General features: G+C 31.8%; 1 protein-coding gene across 2 annotated transcripts in view; it reads right to left on the bottom strand.

Moving 5' to 3' along the window:
* LOC106645029 (mitochondrial import inner membrane translocase subunit TIM50-C) overlaps positions 1–16748 on the bottom strand; it is a 489498-nt gene that overhangs the window by 365436 nt on the left and 107314 nt on the right. For both annotated transcript variants that reach the window (XM_089595042.1, XM_089595043.1), the window contains exon 3: positions 16413–16532. In XM_089595042.1, coding sequence (XP_089451168.1) covers positions 16413–16532 — 120 coding nt within the window. The remainder of the gene's footprint in view (positions 1–16412; positions 16533–16748) is intronic.

The raw sequence follows: 16748 nt of genomic DNA, 5'->3' as shown, positions 1-16748 counted from the left end.
CACCGTATTCTACTGTTTAGCATACGAATACTGCTGTTACAACTGATATGCGTTCATGTACTCTGTCTACTCGTCACACAGTTGGGCAAATAGCCAAAAAGCTGACCAAAAATCGAGAAATTAAGTAATTGATATAAAATTCAGTTCTCTAAGGGATTTATAGGGTCGTTAATTACGAATTTCATATCAAATATACAAAAGTTCACCCCCATCACCCCTTAAGAACCATCCCGTTGCATGAAATACTACATAATTAATAAAGTTATCAAGTTGTATACCATTTTCAAGGTTTTTGGGGTCGCTGATTACGAATTTTATATCAAACATACAAAAATCGACCCCTTAATGATATTTTTCTAGATATATAGTAAAGAAATCAAAATTGAAAGTAAGAAACAATTTTTTGTTCATAAGTTTTTATTCATCTTACCTTTTTTTCTTGTAATGAAATTTAAAAAACTCAAAACTAAGTATTAGTATTCAATCAAACTCTAATGCTGATTTGGAATCACTAGATTAGTTTTCTTTGTCAGTGGGAATTTTAATACAACCAGTATCTGTTAATAATCTTAAACCATCAGTTAAAATTTGCTTCTTTTTTTTCTTAGGTTTGATTCTTAATAATGAAATGTAAGGATATGAGTGTAAAAGAAGTCAATGATATCTTCGTTAGTCTTAGTACGCGACATTTTACTGCTGTTGTCTCTTCTTAATAGTTTTGTAACCTTGTATAAAGTTTCTTGAACTTCTGAAAATCGACTAAGAGGTAATACGCAATGTCGTATCACCGATGCGCTATGAATCAAAATCTGGAACGCAGTACAGGTTAGTAGATCATATAATTTTTTCCCAACACGTAAGAAGGTCAAAATTGTGATTGGTGATAAATTAATTCAGTCCTGTTCAGTATTGCAAAATGTAGAGCTTTTTCAGTTGTTCCAAACTTGAGTCGTGGTTTATAAATTTTATACCCTGTAGTCTGCTAATAAGTTGAAAAAAAAAAGTTACCTCGTAAGGTTTATGAACCGTTGGTGGCATGTAATACCAAGAGTACAACATTACATATCGCTCTGCGATTTCTAAGCACTACTTTTTAAAAGCTTTCATCAATTATATATCCACAAGTTATTGTTGTAAGTATATTATGAAATCTCTGTGTTAGCTTTTCGTCGATCCTTAACAACAAGTCAATTGAAATGAATCTATTCACAAAAATAGTTACAATATCAAAAATATCTATTTATACCAGTTATATCTGTAGATTTTAAATAGTTCTCAAAAAATCTTCGAGTGGTGATTCCATCGTTAGAATTTTAAATTCCTTGTTTTGAAAAGTCAACTCTTAATGACAACTAAGATAAAAATTTATTTTGAATTTCTTTTTTTCAATTTTCCATTATTTGTTTGTACCCATTTTTTACTGTAGCCTAAAAATATTCAGGTAAAAATTATATGTACACCCATTTTTATTTTCAACAGTTCATATAGTGCTATTAATTGAAATACTTTTAATTGTTAATTTTTCGATAGCAAACAATTTATAAACAAACCTTCCATTGCTTAAAATCCAGACAGTTAGATATATGCAGGCATCAATCGTATAAGTGCAGCCAAGAGTGTAATATGGGTAAGCTATAAGACAATGATTGATCATTTTCTTCTTTTTGAATAACTTTATTCAAATCATTCATTTGTAAAATCGAAAAGTTGCAAATAGAGCAGGCCATGCTTGACGTTTTTAGTTGGTTCATTAATTATCTAAAATGGAGAATTTTTTCTTTTTTTTTTAAGTTATAAATGAAAGCTTTTAAGTTTCTTATGACAAAAATTGATTTGAAAAAAAATGTTCTTCACTATTTAACAACCTTTTAACAAAAGTGTGATGTAAATAAAAACCTATTAACCTTATTATCAACCATAGTCAAATGGAGTGAAAATAGTATATTTATGTTTTTTTCGAAAAATAGATTCAGCTGAAAAATTTCATTTTTTCAACGCTCATTTTCTTGATGCATTAAATCCTTGGTTTCGCGTTGCCATTTCAATTTTACAGGTCGACAAAATCTTGTAGAGCATGGCCTTGGGTTATCCCACACAACCACACCAGTGTCTACATTTTTTAATTGCAATGGAACTATCGATGTGAGAAATAAACTCTCGTCACTCGCGGTAAATCCGTGCCAAGATTGGTTGTACTGGGAGTACTCAGAACTCCCGTCTAATCCATATTTCAATATTAACAAGTAATTATTTTCATGCTTAGCATGAAAAATCGGAAGACTTTGAAGTATCCTACTGCAAGTATTATTCAACAAAGACTGCAATGAAATTTAAGAAGTTTTTTCCGTTATTTGAATATCAGCTGGATAAGCAGCTTTTTTAGCTTTTACGATGTTTTTTTAAGTTGAATGGATATCACAATTTTTTGCTCTTGCATTTTGACGTATGGCTTCGTACTGTTGCTTAGTAAAGCGGTTTTTAATTATGAAAGTTAAAGTCTCTTCAGGCGTATACATAGTAAAATTATAATGTGAGTTTTCACATGAATCTAAAACTTTTTTTTGCGCAATTTTGAGAACCTTCTGCGGTTTCCTTCAACAGTTTTGCAGCAGCGTTATTTTCATCAGAATGTAAGGCCATTGATGCTGCAGTCATGTACGCATTTACACTAATTAAACTACGAAGAGATTCTATTTTCCGTCTTTTACTACGATCAGAACTTTCGCCAAATGACTTTGATTTTCTTCCTCCTTTTGCGTTTTTTTCTTTTTCTATGATTTAATCAATAATAAATGCGTATTATATTAAAAGAGTAAATTAAACTTCCACGGGAGGCTGCTTAATGTAAAATCTATTTTAGTATTTAACCAGTCTTGCTCTTTCACAAAAAATCGATCGGAAAATTTACAATTGACAAGACAATATTACTTTACTTATAACAATAATATAATAGTAGATTATGGATAGATTTCTTTCTTGGCACTATGCAACGGCATCTTACCTTTGCTAGTTCTAATCTAATCGAATAGCGCGAAATTCTAAGTTACACGGTTATACCTAGTAACGTGGTGTCAGTTTGGGTGCATGGTTGTTTAAAAAAAGGCAATTATTTTATCAAATATTGAAAAGTGTGACTTATATTTGAAAAAACTTACGTTTCTGATTTATTAATCCATTTGAAGTAGAAATGTTCTCTTAATACATTAAAATAAAATGATTCTATCAAAAGATATTAACAATTACAGTTGATGAAAAATGCTCGATTTGGAGACTTCAAAAATTTATAACTTTTTTTATACGAAAAAAATTACAAGAGACTTTTTCTTCTCAAATTATACCAGACTCTTAGAAAAAAAATGTTTGAAACCAAAATTTCGATTTTTTTGAATAATTTTATAATTGTTTAAACAATTGCATTTTAGAAAAATTGTACCCACGTTTTCTTCAAATATTTACTAAATGTACTATTTTTCGAAAATAAAATTAAATACCTTAATATTTATTTATTTTCATAAGTCAATAAGAAAATTGACTCTTTATATCATATATAATAATATGAAGAAAAAAAATTTATGGCTTAATCGAACCAAAAAGTTTTACAATCAATTTAAGAAACATAAATCACACAAAAAATCGAAAAAATTCGGAAAAAGCAAAATTCACTTATTTGGAAGCTGCGTACGTTTAAGATCAAATTTTGTTGGGTCATGATTTTTACCGATTTACATGCTCTTGAGTACCAAGAAGAAGTAAACATCACAAAAAATGGAAAATTCGAAACTTGAAAAATTCAATTTTGGTCAGCTTTTTGGCGATTTGCCCCACTGCCAAGTAGCAGTTATTTCACGCACGCCATTTCCTCTCTTTTCTGAGCGACAGTTGGTTTGTTTTTTATGCATTTTACCTCTTTCCACAACTCATATATTTGTGATTGCATTCAGTAAGTACAAACCACGTTATCTTTGTCTTTATTCCGAAGAAGTATAGTAGTGGGACAAGCACACGAGTTACATTCTTTTTACCCCAGCTATATACAGTAGTGACGTTTTATGTTAGATCACCTATGTCTTGAAGTTGCACAACGGTAACATGATTACTTTTTTTATACGAGTTAGTGTAGCAATTTTTGTTGTATTGTAAGGGGGCGTTTTCTTGCCCTGAAATACTTAAGGAGTCACGGTAATGACGGTCCAGAAGCCGCGCACAAAGATACTTATACCAAACACGATGATGACGACACTGCACCTGGAAAGCAAAAATAATGACGCGCCTACGACGCCCACTACTCGGCAGACTCAGTTCCGTTCCTGGAGACTCAGAGAAAGTTCCACCAGGGGTAGCCCGTCGGGAAACAAGCTACTCTCCTGAAGAGAAACGATCCACGTGACCAGCAAGTAACGATGTAGGGTAGGCGACATGTAAAAAAAAGGGGCGGAATAACGTTGTTTAAAGAAAATTACTTTATTTTGCGCAAAAGAATAAAAAAGGAACATATAAGCAGGCGTCATGATCCAAAAACATTGGCACGACTTGGTTCTACGCATATGGCACGACACGTGGCAACGAGACTTTCTCTCTCTCACTTCGATTTCAAGAGCTATATGATACAGCTGCTCCTGACAAACGCACGCGCGCACACACACACATACACGCACGCACGCACACACACTCTATTAACAAGGACACTACCCAGCGCTACAATACTTCTGGGCTCACCATCCTCGGCACAACTCTCTCGACGCAGAGCTCAGTAGTGAAGACTTTGGAATAAGCAGTTTTTTTCCTCACTGTCGTCCTTCAAATGGGGAGCAGCAAGGTCGGGATCCCTAATAACTAGCTGACGGTAGGTAATGGCCTAAAATACGACAAACGGGCACGAGGGTAGACACAGCTCGCAACAAAGGTCGACTCGTCAGCCGTAATATTTCTCTTTTTTATACTCACTTTCTTGTAAACGCGGAACACATGGAGGGAGAGGATGCTATGTCTTGCGTGGATGCAACTATGGAAGTAACGCGTCAGGCTCACTTATAAGCGCAGCTTGGCGAATCGTTGCTCTAAATAGATAGGTTAAACTTCCAAATTCATCGAGGACACACCAATTACACAGATATACTCGACCATTGCACTATTAATAGTACAAACGATTAACAAGCACATATGCGTGTGTGCGTGACTGTGTGTGCGTGTTTATAGAAAGTAACTTATGTGAACTTTACGTGTTTCTAGAATATGTATTAATAACATGGAAGAATTATGCGGACGACCACTTAATTCCACTCTTGTCCTTATAATTTCCCTTACAAATATGTGATTGTTCTCATAAGTACCCTCCGAACAAACAAACACATACACACACACACACACACGTATATATGCATGTGTGTGTGTGTATACTAGTGTGGCTCGGCCTCTTACGTATTCCGCACGCCAACCCACGACTTTTTTAATTAGTTAAATACTTTATTTTTTCAATTTGCTTCTTTAAATTAAAAAAAAATCTTTGAACAATCGTTTGACAGTCAAAATAGAAGTAGTGTAAATTTAATAAATACCTTTTTATAAATTTTTAGACAATTTCTTGCCTCGTTTCTAATTGCAAATAATATCTAATAAGACAAAATTTAAAAACCTTTTTTTATTGTTTTATTGATTAAATAGTGTTTCCAAAAAAAAGGTCTAATAGAGTCTTTTTAGTTTACTAAATCATCCTAATGTGGGATTCTAGTAAGGCTATGAGGATAATATTAAGTACAGATAAGAATATTCAAAGAAGTAATAAACTAAAAAAATGCTAGTTATACTTTCCGGCCGTAATGAATCTCTTTAATCGTGAATCACGATTTAAAAAACTATGAGCAAACAAATAGATAACATTTCTTTTATTGATCGCCCAGGACGTTCAGAAAAAACATATCTATGTAAAACGTTAATTTTTTATTTTATTTCTCGTGGAAAAATAATTTTATCTATAGCATAGACTGGTATAGTATCAGCATTACATCTAAAAGAAATGACCAGTTATAGAACATTTCATTTACCATTAAACTTAAACAATGTAGAAAGTTTCTTCTTAAAATTTAAATCTGAAAAACATAAATTGAAAGAGGTAGATTTAACTACATGGGATGAGGCTTCTATGATCCCGAAAAAATCCTTAAAAATAGTTGAAAGAACATTACGTGAATTATGTGATACAAATATCCATTTTTGTAATAAATCAAATGTTTTAAGAGGCGATTTCAAAAAGTTATTTCCAGTTCTAAAAATTAATAATAGAAGCATAATTATACAAGAAAGTATTAAATCACCATATGTCACGACTGCTTTCCGTAAAGGAGTTCCACGGCCCGGAAACAGGCGACTGAGGTTTCTCTCCTTCTCTCTCGCTATTAAACATCTCCTTACCGCCATCTCTTAACCAAAAGGAGGTTTACGCCGAGCTCCCCCGGCTCCGGGAGGAAGGGGAAAGAACAATAAGGATTAATTGATTTAACACGGGATCAGGGTTTAATCAAAGCACAGTCTTCTCCGTTTCTTTTGTTACACAATTTACACCAATCAAGGGTGCCAGCGATTTAGCAGCCACGGCGCCGACGTCGACCGCGATCGCGCGAGCACGTACACTTTTATTCACCGGACTGACACCCGCATCCTAGTAGAAGGCCACACGCCTTTAGCCCCACTACCATCGCACTCTACCCTTAGGCCAACAATCTTTCTCTCCCGATCTCACTGCTCTCACACCCTGGTTCTCCACGCCTACACCTTGTCACCATACCCTCCCCAACTCGTGCCCAGCTTCGCACTTTCCTTTCTATATCTCTCTCTTCCTCTCTTGCTGCTCTCACATGCGCACACACACTACTCGGACCGGCTCCTCAAGTCCCCCAGCTCTACTCACTCTCACTCTCCGGCACGTATTCTCGATCTGCCCTGGCCCCAGAACACTCAATTCTTTTGCTCTCACCTGCATGCAACTAGCCCCAAACACCCTACCTCGTCCCGACGTTGTCTTACCCCTAGACTAGCTCCTCGATCCTCAGCTGCTGGCTGGTTCTCTCCTTTCTCTCTCAAACACCTTGGCTTGGCTCCCATGACCTCGATCCAGCTATTGCTCACCTCAATGTTGACCCCGGCTTCTGTCTCCGGCTCACGTTCCTCACCATGCTTTAACTCTCGTACCTCAATTTCTTCACCTCTTCTTTACTTTCACTCTCTGTCAACTTCACGATCTCCAAAAAACGTCTTCGCTACCTAACAAAGGTACCACGGAAAAAAAAACCCCAATACGCTCGCGCTTCGACTGTTACGCTGCACGGCTCGAGCAAGACTCCCTCCCCTCTCCAGTTTCTTGAGGCAGTCCTCTCGCTGACTTCCGCTGTACTACAATGATTTCTCGCGCCTTTTTCGGCTTCTGCCGCCGCAGCTGCTGTTGTCTCCACCAATCCGACTTAGCGCCTTCGTCGTCACGTCAGGCTCGCACAGGCCCCCAAAACACAAATACACCAAAACAGTTAGATGGTTGACAACGAAGTAGGCCTGAAAAATAGAAGAGAGCAAGGAGGCGTCGCTGGGTCAAAAGGAAATTTAGTGCCACTAATTTCACCTCGTCACACATATCATTGATCGTTCTTTCGCATTCTAAAACTTAATATCATCTACATTCGTTCAATTGACGAAACATTTTCAAAATTATTATCAGATATTAGAAAAGGAAGAATTGAATAGTTTTGAGTATGAAATAAATGAAAACAACCGATGTTTGTTCCGATATTTTTGGTAAAGATATTAACTTTTCAATAAATAGCGTATAATATAATATGTAATAGCCATGTATAAAAGGAAAAATAAAAACAAATTTCAGCAACGATCATGCTACTTACAAGTGTTGATAAATCAGATAATGATATTTTTATAAATTTTTCAATTGAATGTCTAAACGATATTCGTAAAAGCTTACCACCACTTAAACTTAATTTAAAAATTAGAGCAATTGTTATGTTGATACGAAATTTGAGGATAGTTGATGGCTTACGTAACGGTACAAGGTTACAAATTACAAAATTACTTGAATACAATATTGAAGCAAAAATCATATTTGAAGAAAAATTGGAAAGAGAGTTTTTATAGTAAAATAGCTCTTAATACAGGAAATTCATCATCATTACCTTTTATTGTATACAGAAAACAATTTCCTTTGGTCTTAGCGTTTTCAACGGCTATTAATAAATTTTAAGGTCTAACAGTTAATAATATTGGATTATATTTCAAAAAACCATTGATTTCGCATGGTCAATCATAAGTCATGTTATCAAGATGCAAAAATAAAAATAGAATTTATATTTAAATAGAACATTATGATGGTTTAGTAATAGAAAATAATGTTTACAAAGAAATTTTTGAAATTATCTGATCTAAAGTACTTAAAAGAAAATGTAATTTCTTAACATTAGCAAAAGTATGAGATTGTCTGAAATATTCTTGCACAGTTCATTTAAATAATTAATTCATGTATTAAATCAATAATATAATTTAAATCTTGTTTCATGACGATGCACATTACTTGACATATTTCGATAAATATGATTCCTATTTTTTCATGATAAGTAGGGCTACAAGCAAGATCTACAGTTTAAATATTCTTCAAATTTATTCGTTGTTATTGATTTAGTATGAAAATGTAATGTCATGTTTTTGTACATATTTAATAATGCAATTAATAAGCTTTTAGAAAATTTAAGAAAAAAAAAAATCAGCGCACCATAGCATTACCTCAACGGTAGTGTGGAAATGTGCTAATGTGCTAGAAATTAAGATATTACTGAAAACTGTAAGTAGAGCTAAGACAAAAGGTGCAAATAGTCATGTAACTAGAAATGACATGAGAACTGATATAATTTTACCTCATTCATGCGGTAGAAGAGTGACTGGAGGGAAGTCGTCAAAATTTTGTTGGATTATGCGGTTGTTGAGTTAAATAGTCACAAGAAGAGGCAAAAAGAGACTAAACAAAAATGCAACCTTATAAGAATAGGTAAAAACTGACAGTATTGAAATGTGCTAACAAATTATACAGCTAAAATATTTTTTACATTCGAATGAGAAATAATAACGTAGAGCTAAAGAGTGGTGAAAACTGGCTGTTTAGAAATTGTGAGAAGGCTGAGAGGTTTTCATGTAAAGTGTGAGGACAGCTGAGAGTGGGTACGCTAAAACTAATTAAACTTACAATGGCACGATTACTGATATATTTTTTCTTTATTTGAATATGCTGCTGATGAAAGCCTGAAAAAGTTGTTTTTAATTTTAAGGAAGGCTTATTGGGTTATCTGGTTACTGGGTTACAAAATTATGAGGCGTGGCGGATGGAGAGCTAAACAAAAATTAAACCGAATAAAAATACACTTAAATCTGATAGAATTTTATGTTATTCAGAGGTTGGCTGAAAGGGGGCTGATTAAAATCGAGCACGTGGCTGAAGGGGGTTAAAAAGGGGTGGATTGTGGCCCACCAATAATATTACTCAATAAAAATTACGTAAAAACCTATTTCACCTTATTTAGAGTGACAGCTTCTGGGGGATTAAAGGGGGCTGAAAAAGGTAGAGGGGAGGTTATGTCGAATGACTTTATAAAATCACTTGATAACATAGGAAGATATACATACACCTACATATCTCCCTATATTTTATAGTTATTTATGTAGAGCGTTTTACATGTCACCTCAACAGCACCTTTACAGCCCCCCCCCCACAACTAAACGAAAATTTGACCTTTTTTACCGTTAAATTGACATATCTTACTTTTTCCTGAAACCACCAACAGCCCCTTACTACAGCCACTCAACATCATTTTCCTGGTCCCCCACATACCCCCCCCCCCCCAGACCTACCACACCATTTTTCTTGTCCCCCTACATCCTTGCCACACTATTTTTCTTGTTTCCTCACAACCTTTTTTATAAAGCATAAATTACCCATATTTATATTATATTTAATTGTACTTGGTTTCAAAAGTAATCATTTACATTTATTTTTTCACACCACCATGCAGTCAAATAAATGAACTTCATACATATAAATGGGATATATGATTAATGTTTAGTTTTTTAATAATATTCATAAATAATAAACTTAAAACTATAAGATAATGATCATCAAATTGTTTCAATTTTCTCATAAGTATGAGGTATTCAATGCATATATTTTTGAATGTAACATTTATTATTTCTTACATGTATATATATGACATGATACTACTACATATATAGTATTAAACGTTACATAACTATTAAATGATCATAACCGTTAAAGTATAACCTAATTTAAAAAGGTTAAGCAAACAACCATTTAAATTTAGCTATGTAATTACCACGAGGAGACAGAACTTTCCGTATTTAATGTAAAATCAGGATGATATAAATTACAATATAAATATATATATTTGTCTTATGTACATTATCAATTTCTACATTTTTTAAATATGTTAATAATTTGTGTGTATGATTATATATATATATATATATATATATATATATATATATATATATATATATATATACATATATATAACCCCAATTTGACGAACACATTTGTCTCTCACCTATTCCTTCGACATGTATACTAAACTATTATATTATAATAAATTGTGTTTGAAGAACTAAGGATTGTTTATTTTGAAAAATACAAAATTAAATTTATTTAACAAAAAAATGTCATCACAAAAAAACATCATGTCATGTAAACTAGTTAAATGGGATATTTTACATTATAGCAATAGTTTTTAATCTATTGCCATAAATATTGCCAATTTATACATAAAAATTATCAAGTAAAGTCAATTATTTATTTAAATATCTCTTTCCCAACAATATTTTCTATTTATGAGTTTGTTTTTCGTTCTACTTGAATAAATAAATAATTTGTATTTTTGCATCTTCATAAGGCCACATACATTTGACCATGAGAAAATAAGGGTCTTCTTGAATACAAACCCACATTATCAAAACTTTGACCTTAAACTTTGTTTATTGTCATAGCAAATGCCACAACGATAGGAAATTGTTTACGATACAAAATAAAAGGTACTGTTAAGGTGTTTCCAGTGACTAAAGTTATTCTTGGAATGAAGACTCTATTTTCAATTTTTTCTCCAGTTATTGTTTCACCTTCTGTATTATACTGTAGTAATTTAATGATTTGTAAGCATGTTCCATTACACAATCCATCTGATATACTTAAATTTTTAAGTAACATCACTATTGTATCAATTTTTAGATGTAGTTCATGAGGTGGTAATCCTTCACGAATATTATTCAATATTTCCACCAGAAAATTTAAATAAATAGTATCGTCTGATTTATAAACTCCTTTATGAGTTGTGTTATCTATACTGTAGTAAGTTTTAATCTCTCCAGTTGATGTTTTGAGAGATTTATTATTTAAATAACGGATGTACTCGTTATGTGATGCTAGTATAACACTATTCATCGAACAATTAGAGACATTAAAAAATATTTAAGAATATACATCATTTGATATCCAATTTTTAGGAATGTTAAAAATTTTCATTCCTCCCCCCCCAATTTCTAATAACAATTGTGACAATCCTTTATCGTTACAACGAATATTAATTTTGAATTATGAAATCTAAAATAAAATCCATAAAAATAAAGATTTAATAGTTTATTCAATTACAATTTTCCTATGACCGTTTTTTATCACTTGGAGAATCTGACAAAAATCACCTCTTAAGGAAATAAATTTATTTCCAAAACATTTTTTAGTATTACATAAATCTCTTAACGCTCTGTCAACTATTTTTAAAGCCATTTTTAAAATTAATGAAGCATCATCCCAAATAATTAAATCAACTTTTAATAATTTTTTTTATATCTAATTTATAATCTTAAAAAACCACTCTATATTATTAAGATTTCTAGGAAGTCCAAAAGTACTATGACTTGTCATCCCCTTTGAAAGCAAAATTGATGCTATGCCAGTTTATTACTTTAAGAAATAAAAAAATTAGTTAACGTTTTATATAAGGTATTTCATCGGTCAGTTGTTTGACTATCGTTATTCAAGAAATTAACTATAACGTGAGCATTAAATAAACCAGACAAGCTTTTGATTTCAATACTTCTTATGTTCATCCCATTTTTTGACATTATGTTAATATAATTTATTTCAGAATGCTAATTAAAGTGTATTTTAAAGGAAAATAATACCATAAGCAGATTTCATAATATTTTATAAAATATGTCAATAAAAATATAGTTTGTACGTAAAAATTTCAAATATTCATTTTTATACTTGCTAAGGAATACTGAAACAAATTAATTTTTACATTTGCGATTTTAATACTCTATAAGAATGCAATAAAAGTAACATAAATGAATTTAAAGTAATTCAAGATCGACGAAAATAAACTTTCAACTTCTTACGCCGAGGGTTAGGAGGTGTAGGGCGCAGGGAGGCAAAGCTCCACAAGTATATATACATATATGTACACACTTATTTATTTATGGAAGTGATACAGTATTTGATTATTATTTTTGCGTAATAATTAAAGACTAAAGTCTAAGACAGTACTATAAATAAGCATGACATCTGCTTTTGTGTCATTCACAAAAGAGCAGGGTAGGTTGAACAGGTAAATTTAGTATTTTGTATTTTAATCAAATAAAATATTGTTATGCAAGTTTTTTTGTAACTTAATACTGTCGTTTTAATTGTCATTAATTTCGTGATCCAAAGTTTTATCGCAAAATAATGAGAATTTTTATAGAATTTGGACTCCAAACATATTTGATGCCGACAACTTGTACGCTTTTTTGAGATGTCACATAAAAAGTCAATGTATTAAGAAAATGACTTTACGGCTAATAGTACCGCTCAAGTGTAGGTGATTCAATACGCGTAAGCGAGCGTTCAAGTGAGTGGCATGTGTGTGGCGACGTTGGTGTGAATTGTGCACTGGCTGAAAGTCAGTATTGCGAGTCCTCTTGCTCTTGAGAATTAAGCACCCCAATAATGGTTAGAACAGTTACTTGATTTTATTTTCAAATTTAGGTTCAAATGCTTAGGTAGAAAGTGTGCCGAATGAGTGATTCGTTTCCTATAGTATCCACAATTAATGCTATTAGTGTGCGCGTGGACAATTAACAATCAAATTCTTGCTTATTACATAACAATTCAATGCAAGTGCAGTAGTGACCTAATTTCTTGCTACGATCCTCTAACATGTTCTACATCTCTCGGCTTTCAATCCAGCTGTACTTAATAAAGTTCATCTATGTCATTTGTTTGATCTAACAATTAGTATGAAAGTGAATTTCCAATAGAGTTGCTACTTTAAATTCCTTAAACAATGGTTAAAAATTAAGTTACCTTTAAAAAATTGATTCAATAACCTTGCACAGCAATTTTAATTATTGCAACATAATTATTACAACTATAAAGTTATTGCAATAATATAAAAATGGAGCTACACAACTTGTTTAAATTGCAGATATTATTCTTCTTCAGTTTTACATTAGATAAAAGGTATACAGGAACTATAATACCAAGCACCAGTGTTATTTATAGTATGCAGTTTATTGATAATATTAAAAATGTAGTAGGTTCTGATAATTACTGTCTATTATCAGTAGATATCAAGTCCCGTTCACTAATGTAGCGTTGATCTTGGTTTGAAACAGCCACAAGAGAAGAGCTCTTCGTATTATTGAAACTTGTAAACTACCTTCTAAGGATCTTAGAGATATTACTAGGATTATAATTGATACTTTTTTTACTTTTCAAATAATGTTTACCAACAAATATATAGAACTCCTGTGGGCTCGCTAAACTCACCTTTTTTTGCTAACTTGGTAATGACGGATTCGGAGAACCCGTGCCTGTTAACACTAAAACTAACTTTAACTGTAAACCTCGCCTTTATTACAAATATGTAGACGATGCTATAGTATGTATTCCATCTCATTCCATAGACATTATTTTAAACATGTTTAATAATTTTCATAAAAAACTAAAATTTACTTACAAAACTAATAATTTTATTAACTTTTTGGATAAAAGAATTTAGGGCAATGTCAGAAAAACTGTTAATCACTGGTTCTTTGAACCTACTTCTTCAGACAGAATTCTAAATTTCTTTTCTAATCACCCTTTGTCATAAAAAAAATGGTCTTCAATTTACTTAATAAAGCCATTTTACTTTCATGTGCCAAATTTCATCGCAATAATTTAAGCCAAGTAAAATATATTCTACAACTTAACTGTATCTACTTACACGTAGAATTCACTGATTTAAGAACGACTACACAAATGTAAAAACCACACTCGCAACAAAAGCTGATCCGAAATAAATAATTTAAATACAACACTTCTCATTACATTCGCATTTTTTTCATAATAATATTTTTAATAAATATAAAAACAATTTTACCAAAACATCCTGTAAAATCATTCTAAAAATTAATACTACACTGAGTAGGATAGAAAGTTTACGTAAGAGCAAGACTGATATATTCGATTAAGTTAACCCTTCACCATCTCAAGTGTAGTGATTGTGGTGTTAAGGAAGTTTGGGAGAAAAGTTTAAAATCGAGTAACGTGCCAAAAAAAATTTATCTTATATTTGAGCATATAGGGAGTGTACATGAATTTTTTCAGATTTTTCACTACAGGAAATTTTCGAGAAAAAAGTTATAAAATATTGACAGTTTAACACGGTCTCTTATGAGAGAGCAAGGTTAGGTTTACCTTTTAATTAAAATTAAGATATTTCTAAATAAGTTGGAATAAAAAAAACGTTTTCATAGATACCTTGGTACAAAAGGAAAATGCTCGACAAAAAAAATCAAGCCTCGCCAGGCATTTATCAAAAATATAAGCAGTTACAGTCGTACAGTTTCTAGTTTGTAGAGTGCAAGAAGAGGTGCACAGGAAAGGGGGCCCAACTGCGCAGGCAGGTGGGACTCCCCGTTCCTCGCCTTTCTAAATGATACTCCAAGACCTCCTTAATTAGGTAGGGCAATCGAAGATCTCAATAAAAACTTGAATCAAGTACCATGCATCCAATAGCAAATCAGTTGTATTATCGCATATGCTAGAATTTCAACAAAAATACCACAAGGATATTTCCACGAGAAATTTTAGACAAAGAAAATAATTTGGAAGAACGACTTTGTGTTGAAATGGCTCACAATTATTTAAACAATAATAATATTAATGAAAGAGAGGGATTACAAAACTTCATGTAACGATATTTTATACGAATTCAATAGATAATTTGAATTAATTTGATTTGTAATTTATTGCGGCCAATGTCAAACGTGTAAATATTTAGTTATTTATACGTGAGCACAAAATAAACTGCTTCACATTCTAGCCAAACAATAACGATGTATCACGCTGTTACCACTGTTTTTTTATTTATATAGAAATATATTTATTGACTATGTTGTTCCACTACATAGTGTATACATGCCTTTTTTGCACTAAAGTTAAGTACTAAGACTGACTTGTTTCTACAACATGCATTTTTAAACCATATTTTATACAAGCACAGCTAAGAAAAGCGGTCACTCCGGTTAACCTTTCCATATAATTTTATATTAATGTTATTGGTGAGACATGTACGTCTATTTTGATAGTGTATTTTCAATACTTTGTGCATTATTTCTAGTTTAATCTGATGAGGCGAAACAGCTTTTGACGAAACGTTGTCAATTAAAAATAAGTTAATAAACACCACCAACTTCGTCCGATGAAAGTTAATTTATTCATCTACAAGATCCACGAATTCAATTCATTGTTTACACAGTGTACATTGAAAACTGATATGCTGATACGTTTAAGTATAACGAATAAAATAACCGACAAGAATATGTACTCGCTTTTTACGTAGAAAATTTAAAGAGAAATCATATATATTTAAATAATACTTTGAATATTACGTGGATTCTCTTAACAAGTCTTTTGGTTCGTCTACATTTACAGTATATATTAAATAATATGTTTTTAATTACTGTTCAAAATATTTTACTGTATTTATAACGTTATAATTATTAATTAACCGTTTTAGAACAAAAAATGATGTTACGAAAGTTATATATCTTTAAAAAAATTTAGTTTGATTGTAGTTAATTGTTTTTTTAGATTTTTTTTTCATACATAATTTTAGTTGACAAAAAAACTTCTGCATCATTTTGAGTTTGTATAATTATAAACACTGATGTTTTAACTACATTTATTCACACACAACACTTTAATTAATGTATCAATATTATACTTAAAACAATGATCTATATTAGCTATGTCAACAGCTTATTTAAAACTAAATTAAAACTAAGTGGTATTTGAAGAGTATTATCAAATAGATTGTAACTTCGAAGGAGCTTACCGTCCAGTCTGGATGCACTAGTACATCTGTTAACTCTAATATTACAGTATAAGGTGGTTGAACATATGGATGCTTAATAGGATCTGGGAGTAACTTATCTCTGCTTGGCTCCTGAACTAACTAAAACAAACAAATTCATATGTTCAAATTACATGAAAGAAGATCATTAAGTTTTTTCTACTTTTTATACGTTTTAAAGTTAAATGTTTAATATTACAATAAACTAGATAACTAAGTTTTTAATTAAAATCGTTTTAAAATAATCATCCAAACTTTAAACATTTATGTTCTAGAAGTGAATATAATATTTGAACTTTTGATAGAAAACGCGTGATG

This window comes from Copidosoma floridanum, unplaced genomic scaffold (assembly GCF_036245765.1).
Source record: "Copidosoma floridanum isolate Cflo_tuat_1 unplaced genomic scaffold, Cflo_Japanese_pri ptg000024l, whole genome shotgun sequence".
NCBI lineage: Eukaryota > Metazoa > Arthropoda > Insecta > Hymenoptera > Encyrtidae > Copidosoma > Copidosoma floridanum.
This window is presented reverse-complemented; position numbering and strand designations above follow the sequence as displayed.